The sequence below is a fragment of the Dioscorea cayenensis genome, chromosome 2, assembly GCF_009730915.1.
Source record: "Dioscorea cayenensis subsp. rotundata cultivar TDr96_F1 chromosome 2, TDr96_F1_v2_PseudoChromosome.rev07_lg8_w22 25.fasta, whole genome shotgun sequence".
Lineage (NCBI taxonomy): Eukaryota > Viridiplantae > Streptophyta > Magnoliopsida > Dioscoreales > Dioscoreaceae > Dioscorea > Dioscorea cayenensis.
The window spans coordinates 564,234-574,921 of NC_052472.1; the positions used below are offsets into that span (position 1 = coordinate 564,234).

Below are 10,688 nucleotides of genomic sequence, written 5' to 3' on the forward strand. Positions count from 1 at the left end.
ACTCTATGGCTTCAATCTTTGTCATATACACTAGTATTGTTTATGTATGAATTACAGTAAACATAAAATGGATAATCCCTTTGTGTTTCTTCTTTGAGGTTAAAACTTAAAACACACCAAGAAATAACAAGATTAAAAGCTATTGATATATATATATATATATACTAACTTGATCCATATATATGAGATAATTAAAACTACTCATGGATAGGATTAAATCCATGATAAGTAATTTTATTTCTGCTATAAAGAATCAAACATATAATGATACAAAGAACAAAAAAATTAAAAACAACCCTGAAAATGATATATATATATGATATCTTAATTAATTAAAAAGCTAGCAGCAAATTAAAGCTAATTAATTAAATTAAAGAACATGAGTGCTGCTGCTGGTGCTGCTATGATCAAGAGCAGCAACAGTTCCAGGGCTGAAAAGAGGAGACAAACACCACCCTGAATAAAACGTCGGCGATAAGAACCCCACCGGACCACCACCACCGTTCACCGCCGAAGTCTTCAACTCTTGAAAACAACCAACATCATTGAATTCCGGTGTAAGTGAACGAGGAACCAAAGGCAAAGCAGGCGGTGGTGCCGCCGTCTCTTTCAGAGGTCTGGCCGGAGCTTGTGGTGCTGATGATGTTGCTCCAGTGAGTCTTTGAACAAGTTGCCTGAAACCTCTTGGCTCCACACGATAAACTCTTGCCGGTGCTGGCTCCGGTCGTCTCCATGGCTTTGAAGGTGGCTTCCTGACTGTGTGTATTGCCGCCAGTGAGTACGCCGGCGGTGGCGCCGCCGCTTGAGTTGGTGGTGGTGGTGTTGTTAGTTGGAATAGTGGAGGAGTTGTGAAAGACTTGTCCATTGTTTGCAAGCTTGTGTTGTTGTTGTTGTTGTTGTTGTGTTACTAACTTACTACTACTAGTCTTTTGTTATATTTTCTTTAGTTTTTCTCTTTTTTGAAATCGTTTGTGGGGGGGTTTTATAGAAGTATTGTAAGTCAACTTGGCGGCTAAGATGGTAACACGTGGCACTTTTGGGTCAAATTTAGTGGGCTGTGTTGACGTGGAGCAGACTTGCTTTCTCATTGGTTGTTAGTAACAACACGAACTTTCCCTCTAATTTTTGAGGTGTTTGAGTTTGGGATTATAACAATTAACCTTTATACCTTATATATATATATATATATATGATGATGATAATCATGTATCATAAGGCAAGAGGTTGTTTATACTGTTTTGGAGGTTTATTTCGAGTTAGTTTTGAAACTAACATGTTATGTATATAATCATGTATCATAAGGCAAGAGGTTGTTTGTACATCTTTAATATTTTATCTAATTTTTTTATATATAATTATCCGGAATAGTCCAAATGATAAAAGCTTGAGTCATTTAAATAAATGGTTTTAACTTTTAATAGAAAAAAACACATGCTGAGGAAAGATTTACCCTCTCTTGTAGAGTTGTTAAATGATTTAGAAACTTGACTTCTATAAAATAGATAGGTCAAACAAAATAAAATTATCAAATATATTTTATAAAGTAAAAAAAATAAATAAGGTTTTTTTAAAAAATTTTTCTATCTTTTATTTTTAAAAAAACAGTATTTTGTAAACATTTGAAAGTTTTTATTTTGTGTCATTAATTGAGTAATCTAATGTTTTTCGCTGGGGTTATAGTCTATTTAAATAAAAAATTTATTTTATGAAATCCCCTTTTCTCCTAGCATCTATTTTTATGAAAAAAACATGATTAAATATATAACATCTATTTTTATGAAAAAAACATGATTATATATATATAATGCTAATGTTGTACTCCTTTTATTTTGAAATATAAGTCGAATAATATCTTGCATAAGAATTTAAGATAATATTATTTTTAAAAAAAATTTAGAATAAAAATGAACCAAATAACTACACTACCCCTTTCTTGGAATCATACCTCTTTTATCATTTATATAACTTAAAAAATTAAAAAGGATAAAATTGGAAAAAAAAAACAAATAAATATTATTTTGATATTATAAAACAACAACTAATTTGAAATTTTTTTCTTCTCAAAACAATTAGTATTTGAGAATTGAGGGAATAAAATGTAAAGAAGATTTTATACATAAAGGAGATGGTCAAAGAAGTCATTTACTTACATATAATGTACTTCAAATTAAAATATAAAAAATTTCTCTAAATATTTCCAAATAAAATAAATTAAAAACAATCTGTTACAAAGTATTTTAAGTTTTTTTTATGACAAAGTTTGGAATAAAAAAGCAGCCAATAAAATAAAAATATTTAGAAGGTTCCTTCAAAGCACCAATTAAATAATATGTGACTTCCATGTTTTTAGGCAGTGATTAGAACAAGAACTCAAATTATTCTAATGAATAAAAGCATGTGATTGATTGCTAGATAGATAACCTAATCTTCATATTAATAAGTGTGATTAATGTCCTCATCTAAAGATCTAAAACTGACTTTCAACAAAATAATAAATATATATATGATATATTTTGTATTTATCACCGCAAATTCATCTAGATACGTTGATTTTTTTGACCAAGATTTTATTAATTTAAGAGCATAAAACAAATTTACTAATGGATATGATCATGCCAATGAAAGCTTCATAACTATGTTTTTCATAAGTTTATTCTGACTTTTATTTTTTATTTTTTTAGGGTTCGCTTAATACGTGATAATTTGAAATACAACACATTATAAAAGTTTTTGTCACGCGTTTTACAAATAAAATAAGCGTATAGTATGAAAAAGTAATTAAGTACAACATAATTTTATAAATTTTTTATACCCGAAGATTATGGTATAAAAATTTTGTCAAGTTCTAACACAACCAAAAGACAAAACTATCCTTGGTTAAAATAAAATAAAAAATTATTAAGATTACCATCAACATATATGATCTTAACAAAACTTAATAAAAATTTTATGTTGTTCATTAACATCAACCATAAAATAGTACAAGTATTATTGCTATAATTCAACCAATTATTTTGTATTGTATTATATATGCGGGACCTCACTGCATGCAAGGGGTCTTTTGGTGCCAATTTGTTTTATTATAACTTTATGCTTATGATTTGTAATTTGTATTTCTTAATGCCTCTCTAGCTTTAGTTTATCACTTTATATACGTGCTTTATCAACAACTTAGTTTTATCCACTTTTATCAAATTAATAATAATAATTTTCTATGTACTCCTCTAATTCAAAATATGTACATACATATATATAGACAAAGAAATCAATGTACAAAACGGATGATTAAACATGCTAGTCATAGTGATAAGACATGCATTTGAGTAGAGGATTAAATAATTCTATGGATGACAATACTGACCATAGACTGAACAATCAAACTTTGACATTTATCAACAATCAATATCATACATATTTTTTTTTCCTATAAATGTGAATATAAATTCAATAATTGATTTCATGCTCATCAAACACATCCCAAATTAAGAAAAAAAAAAAAAAAAGCTTCCATTTTTGTCTAATTCCACGTCTTCTCTGGAAGATAATTGATTCTTTGTCCAAGAGATTAGAGTCTAAATAGTTAAAAATAAATTTGACAAAAACTCTCAAACTCTTACCACTATTTATTTATTAAAAAAATAGTTAATTGGAAAGAAATTTATTAAGAATTTATGTTTTGTAGATAAATTATAACTTCCCATCAAATATTCCAACAAATTTGGTGTTGTATTTTTGAAAAAATTAACAACATCTTGAATTACAGACTTGTACAAAAAATGAATTTGTTAGAAAACTTTGTCTCAACAATTAAATTAGGTCTTTATTTTCTAGATTCACAGTCATTGATTTTGACAAAAACACAACACTAGTGATTGTTTCATAAATGTCCCTACTCTCATTGAATAACTCACTATTTGGTGATTATTTTCTGGATGTCTCTAGTACCTCATGGTCATGATTTACTGATTCACAGAATTTCCAATTCAATTGAACAATCAAATCAATTCCATAACCACTTCTCCAGCCAAATTATATCAATGTAGAATAAGCAATCAAGCTCATAAGTCTCAATTTATCATCAGATGGTTCAGATCATTCAGTAAATCAAACAAACATTAACCAAACAACAGGAAATCACCAACTGAAATTAACAAGCTCTCAGAGCTATAGACCCAATTAAACTGAATTAAAAATATAGTAAAATAATGGGAATAACTTCCCTCATGCTAAGATCACCGGAGAAGATCGCCCGAGAAACCAGTCAGACTTAAGAGCTCTCTTCCTTCTTCTATGATCACTGACCTTTATGATCTTTTTTTTTTTTATATCCCTTTCTGCCTCGTGATTAGCTCTCCTAATCATATCTCAATGAGTCGTAACATATCCTTCTGCCTCGGGATCATCTCTCGTTATCATATCTCCATGAGTCATAACACTCAGGTCTTCTAATTTATATTTTTATTAGATCTCACATTTATATTTTTATTAGATCTCACATTTACATTGAGGGCCCTAAACTTTGGTTATATTTCTTTCTTTTAATAAAGTTGTGATTTATCCACTTTAATTTTATAACAGTAATAAATAAATAAATTATAACTTAATAACACATTGCGCAAATAAATAATTACCTGCTTGTTAAACATTTGCCAATAATTCAGGAAATCAACAACATCAGAAACTCCATCAATTATGCAGAAGAACTACTAACAACAAAAGAGTTAACTTGATGAATTTCTCTCAAAACTTCTGTAAGAGCTGCATCATCTTTAAGAATGCCTTCATGTGATACATTTGGAAGTTTAATCACCTTCAACAACTCCAATTCCTTCAAACCATTCCACTCATTCTCTGGTGCCAAAAGACTAATCAAATTCACAAGCCCATCACCATCTCCATAAACAATCTCAGGTTGCACATCAAAATCTCCATCACCATAAATCAGAGTCTCAGCAGTTTTGATCCCGTGCCCGGTCATTACAGTCATCGGTACTCCGGCAGGCGGTTCGAGCCTTTCAATCATCGGCATTATCCTCGATTCATAAGGATGAACACAATGACTGCATCCAATGTAATTCAGAAACTCAGACATTTCTGCTGCAGAAAAATTTTTCACATTAGTTTTGGACACAACAATTGGCTTGTCTTTAAAAGTTCTTGGGTTAGGCAAGAGCCATAGATTGGTTTCAAGGCTCCACATTTCTTTTCTTAGCATCAGTGGATTGATGTTTGAATAACCCATTGAGTCCCCTGAAGCAAAGATGAGCATTTCAAGAACTGTGCCACCCCAAGGTGCTGAGAGTGCGATAAAGTGTTTGATGAAAGTGCGAGACCAAGACGGAGAGTTGCGGTGGAGTAGTTGGAGTGCGAAGAGACCACCGAGGCTGTGAGTGAGGAGAATCACTGGATTGTTGTTGTTTAATTTGCTAGCATTCTCAATTAGTTCTTTCAGGCTTTGGAGGAACTCAGAACCTACTTTGGATGGATGGCCAGCTCCGGCGAGGCCATATCGGAAGTCATATGGTGCACCAAACATGTTTTCGCCTTCTTCGTATCCTATTTGCTTCAGTCGATTTATTAGAATTGACATATATGAAGATTGATTCCTGCAATCTCCCACAAACTGATCTTTTGACAATGTATATAATATATTGATATCAAAACATGAATCTCTTAATTTTCAACTGGAATAGCAAATTGCCAGCATTGCATGAACAAAACAAAGAGAATAATAAGCTTATGAGACACAATTCACATGATCATAGGCAATCATAATAAATTTTCTGGCTAAATCTACAGAATCCAAGTCTAATGCCTTAGTTTTTAAAGCAGAATGAAATTCACTAAGAACATTAGAAATCTTTAAAAGGCATAGTAAAAGAGTACCACCAAGTCTCACTACAATTACAAAGAACAATGAGTAAAATCTTATCTTCAAGGCTAAAGAATCTCAATCCTAATGTCCTAAATTTCAAAATAACATTGACAAAGAAGATGAAAAATGGTTAAAGAATAAAACAAGAAACATGCAGGGGAGAAGAGAGAGAGAGAGAGAGTGTGTGTGTGGTCATACAAGAGATCAGGGTCTTTGTAGAGGAAGCCATGAGTGGAGCCAAAGAGGGGGACTCTGGTCTCAACTCCAGGAGTGTTACTATAGTCATCAAGAAGAGGGTCATAGTGAAGCTGCATTTGATCAGCAAAACAGGGAAGAGTGAGAGGGTTCTCAAGGATGGAACAGTCCTTCCAGAGCCTGAACCAGTTTCCATCTTCACTCATAGCTCCTCCACACTCTTGTTTCAATGGCTTGTATTGCTTATTGTTCAGCCTGGCTTCAAGTTGGTTTCCTCCTTGCCCTGGGATTATGATCAATGGGTGAAGAAGAAGAGGAAGAGACTGTTTGGAGAAGAGATGGGGAAGTTGGAGAAGGAATAGAAGTAGGAAGAAGCTCCATGAGCTCATTGTTGTTCCTCTGTTTCTCTGCAATGATGAAGATGAGTAGTTTATGGAGAAGTGAGTGTAGCAGTGGAGTGTAGCAGTTGGAGAAGGAATGCATGGATGAAGCATTGGGCTTTAATCAGACAGTGAAAAAACAGGGTGACAGTGTTTTTGTTGTTTTCCCAACATGCAGAGCACATGTGAGTTTGCCTAAATAATAATAATAATAATAAAATAAATAAATAAATAATCCACTATTTGTCATATATATATATATATATACATGCTTTCTAAAAATATGTACCAAAAAATTGAATTTAGAAGAAAAATATATTAATAAACAGAAAAAGGGCTGGATTTAAAAAATCTAAGTGTGGATATCTAAAAATTAATATATATAGTTTTCTTAAGCTAGAAAATAACAAATATGAAGGAAAATTTCAAAGTTTAGTGAAGATCTAATTCACTGCTGAAATCTGCAGAGAAGAATGCATAAAATCAATGCAAATATAATTAGATCTAGGAAAATTAGAGTAAGAACCAACAAATCTAAAGAAAATCACGAGGAAAGTGGATCCAATTGCTAGAACTTAATAAAGGATGATGAAGATGCTTTCTTGCAAGGTTTTTCCGATAATATCACAAAATGAGATGATGTTCTCCTATGGAAATCTAATTAATGATGCAAACAGAGGATGGCGATGATGCTCTCATGCAAAATCTACAAGTGTAACAATTCTTGATGGCAAGGGCAGAGCATCCAAGGGAAATCTCACAATGTGAGCGGAGGACAACAACAAACCTCTTGAGAAACTAAAAGGCACTCGTGAGTTGATTTTCATGAATTTGATTTTATGCCTGATTTGGGCGTAAAATGAAATACACCCAAATGAGGACTGTAGTGTAAACTCAGATACACTAGGGTTTGTAAATACACCCAAACAAACAAAGGATTTGTTAAAGTAAAGTAACTTCATTTATAGATAAAACTAAATACCTTCAACACAAAATATTGCATTAGTTTTTACCTTGTAGGTTTTTTTTTAATTACCATTTTTTTGTAATAATTATTGGTAGATTGTTTTTTTAGTGTATGTTGTTGTGTCTATTCTTTTTTCCAAAGAATGAATGTGGGTTTATCCTATTTTTTTTAAAAAATTAATATAATTAATTGAAGAGTTACTTCTAAAGAATGCTAATTTTGATTTTTTTTTAAATAATAAAAAAGGGATTGGAGTAACACATTTAATTGGTACCCTTGATTCAAAATTGAAAGAAAAAGGAGCTTGAAAAAAATTAATTAAAATTATATATAAATAGGCGACAAATGTCGTCTCACAAAAGGGTGTAAGAGACAAGTAGATAGAATGTGCACTAATTATAATGGTTTATTGATCTTCTAGGGATTTATTACCTTGGCGAGACATCACATGAGCTAATTAGAGTCCTAATTGAGTTAATAAATTTCATTGCCATGTAACACTGGAGGGGAGGGAAATAATATTTATTTATATGATATTCTTCAGGGTATGTATAATATTATAATAGTATTACTTACCTCGGGATTTGATCCGGAGTTTGTTCACTCATTATGATTATAACATTTTACTACATCAAGTATCGGTTGTTATTTTTAAATGTTTATAAATAGATAATTAAAATTTCATTTTTAAGAACAACATGCGGTGGCAAGTTATATCACACTAGTTACATGAAAAAATTTATAAAAAAATTCCAGTTTGATGACGTGCCATCATGCACGAGACAATATCACATACATGCCAGCTACCATGTCATTAAAATATTTCCATGTTAATATTAAACCATTTTTATAATATGAAATATATATATATATTATTAATGAAGGATTACTGCAATAGTTCAGCAAGGTAGTTCCCGTGATGATCGTTGAACAGTAACCACGTTCAGGATGCGATTTCTTGGAAGTTCCCGTGATGGTTTCGCTAGTTCCGTTGATGGTTCTGGTGGCTATCGACACCCTCGCGGCGGTGCTCGTGGAGGGTTTCACAGCAGATCTCGCAGAAACTTTCGGCCTTTCGCCTCTCAGCCAAGCTCGTCTGGTTCTCAACCTCAGATCCCACCTGATCGCCATTCTTCTAAAGACTCCCCTGTGAGGGAGGGAACTTCATACGCTGACGTAGCCCGCGCACCACCTTCTGAGACATTCCCTCCCGCACCCCTGCTCCCTTGAAGCGCCGTCGCTCACCGGATTCTGGCGATCTTTGCAAGAATTGCCTGCGATCTGGACATAAAGCTGATGAATGTAGACATCAACTTACCTGTAAACGCTGCTCTGGTGTGGGACATTTCGCCATTCGCTGCCCACTTCGCACTCCTCCTCCTCGTTCTGACGCTAAGAAGGCCAGAGTTCGATCTAAACACTACTCCCCGGGAAACTCTTCTGAGCTCAAGCCTCTCCTTCACGTTCCTATCAAACCACGCCCTGCTTCTCTCCGTGTGTCCTTGCCTATTACTGAAGCTATTCTTAAATCAAAGGAAGACCTCAAAAAAATGATTATCATCAGAGTTCTTTCAGGCAATGCAAGCGTCCGATCTCTCCATGACTCGCTTCCACACTGCTTGAATCCTGATTTTTGTGAGCATATAACTCCTTTTAACAATGATTTTGTCCTCACTATGACTACGGCTAGGGATGCTGCCATGGCTGTGAAGAGAAGCCCACTTTCACTGAACTCCAACCTTGGTCCTTGCCGTATCAGTCTTTCTCACTGGACTGCTGAGTTTGGCTCTCATGCGATCGCCGCCGGCAACTATAACTGGATTAGAATCTCCAATCTCCCACTTCATTGCTGGAATTGGGATTCTATAGTGGACGTTCTTCGACCGATCGGGGACTTGATCTTTGTTCAAAAGAAAGAACATATCACTCTTGAGCACCTTCGTACTTTGGTTAGGCTCAAACCATCGATCAATTTTCCGCTGGAGATCACTGTGGATGTCGGCGTTAGAAGCTTCATCGTTAAACTGGAAGATGATGGAGTCCACGTCCTTCGTTCCAAGGTGGTGCAAGGTCCGGCGGCTCATCTCCCTTCGCAGAACCCCTCAGCTCCGCCTTCCCGCAACGCTCATTATATTCCTAAAACTGATAAGGGCAAAGCCCCCATTGTTCCCGTCGATGCTTCTACCGGCGAGACTGTTGAGCGTAGCTCCGGTCTCGGCCATTCGACGAGATCCACGGCCATCGGACTTCAGGGAGATGCTCCCCCTCCTCCTTCCGATGAACGACTGATCGCCGGAAATTCCGTGGCCCTGCGGACCGGGAATTCCGTGGCCCCGATGGCCGGAATTTCCGTGGCCCCGCTGTCCCCTCGTGAGAGTTCCGAGGTTGGAGACAAATTGTTGCCATGCAGTGGCGACGTTGTGGCTGGACTCTCCTCAGCCGTTTCTCTGCCTCGTGATAAGGATTCTGCTATCATCTTTGGCACCATGCATGCGTCCCTTCTGCATCGAGATAATAACTCCCTGGATTCCTGCAAAATCTCAGATGCTCAGTCATTGCCTCGTGATAACACCGCTGTTGTTAATTCCTCCCCTCGTAATCAACACTCTAACACTTTTACTATCACTTGCACTGATAATATGCACCGAGATAAACACTGCTCATCATCCACCTTAGCACATGATCTTGTGCATCGTGATAAGAATTCGGCAATTATTCCAAATCCCTCTTCTCTCAAGGATGATCTGCATCGAGATAAGCACACTCCTGATCCTCCTTCTAATGTTAATTTAATGCCTCAAGATAAGCATCATCCTGATTTATCTATTTCAACTCATGACAAGGCTCTCTTGCCTCGTGATGATCATCCTCCATCATCAAATTCTGAAATTGATCACCCTCCCTTAGATGCACCACTTGCATCTACTAATCAGGGGATCTTGCCTTCACATCTCAAACCTCTCCCCCCGACAATCTCAATTCCAGATGGATACAGCTGGATTTTCATTCATGGAGGGTGGACCTTGATACCTAGTATTAACTCTGAAAAATTCTACTCTCTTGATCCTTCGCCCCAGAACACTCCTTTAGATGATCACTCGGATGAAGAACTCCTAGACTGGGGTGAAGAGGAGGATTTCCTAGAGAACGAATTGGCAGATGACAATCCCTATTTTGAGGAAGATAGTCTCAATCTTCTTGAACATGATCCACCTCCCGCAATTGAAGGAGATGTCCAGATGAACGATGCTATTCCGGACTCATCTACAGT

General features: G+C 35.2%; 2 protein-coding genes across 2 annotated transcripts; both read right to left on the reverse strand.

The window, feature by feature from the left end:
- Nucleotides 1–370: 370 nt before the first annotated feature.
- LOC120279126 (proline-rich receptor-like protein kinase PERK8) lies at nucleotides 371–865 on the reverse strand. Its single transcript, XM_039285997.1, has one exon. The coding sequence runs from the start codon at nucleotides 863–865 to the stop codon at nucleotides 371–373; it is 495 nt and encodes a 164-aa protein (XP_039141931.1).
- Nucleotides 866–4,639: 3,774 nt separating this feature from the next.
- LOC120271685 (lecithin-cholesterol acyltransferase-like 1) lies at nucleotides 4,640–6,535 on the reverse strand. The gene is made up of 2 exons (XM_039278367.1): nucleotides 6,074–6,535; nucleotides 4,640–5,606 (listed from the first exon to the last, which is right to left on the reverse strand). Exons 1-2 carry the CDS (start codon nucleotides 6,457–6,459, stop codon nucleotides 4,691–4,693), a joined length of 1,302 nt encoding a protein of 433 aa, XP_039134301.1. The 5' UTR covers nucleotides 6,460–6,535; the 3' UTR covers nucleotides 4,640–4,690.
- Nucleotides 6,536–10,688: the final 4,153 nt, after the last annotated feature.

Excerpts from the sequence above, each read along its gene's own strand:
- LOC120279126 (XM_039285997.1), bottom strand. The coding sequence starts at position 865 with ATGGACAAGTCTTTCACAACTCCTCCACTATTCCAACTAACAACACCA.
- LOC120271685 (XM_039278367.1), bottom strand. The coding sequence starts at position 6,459 with ATGAGCTCATGGAGCTTCTTCCTACTTCTATTCCTTCTCCAACTTCCC. Across the intron at positions 5,607-6,073 it reads TACAAAGACCCTGATCTCTT|GAATCAATCTTCATATATGT; the intron begins GTATGACCACAC and ends GGGAGATTGCAG.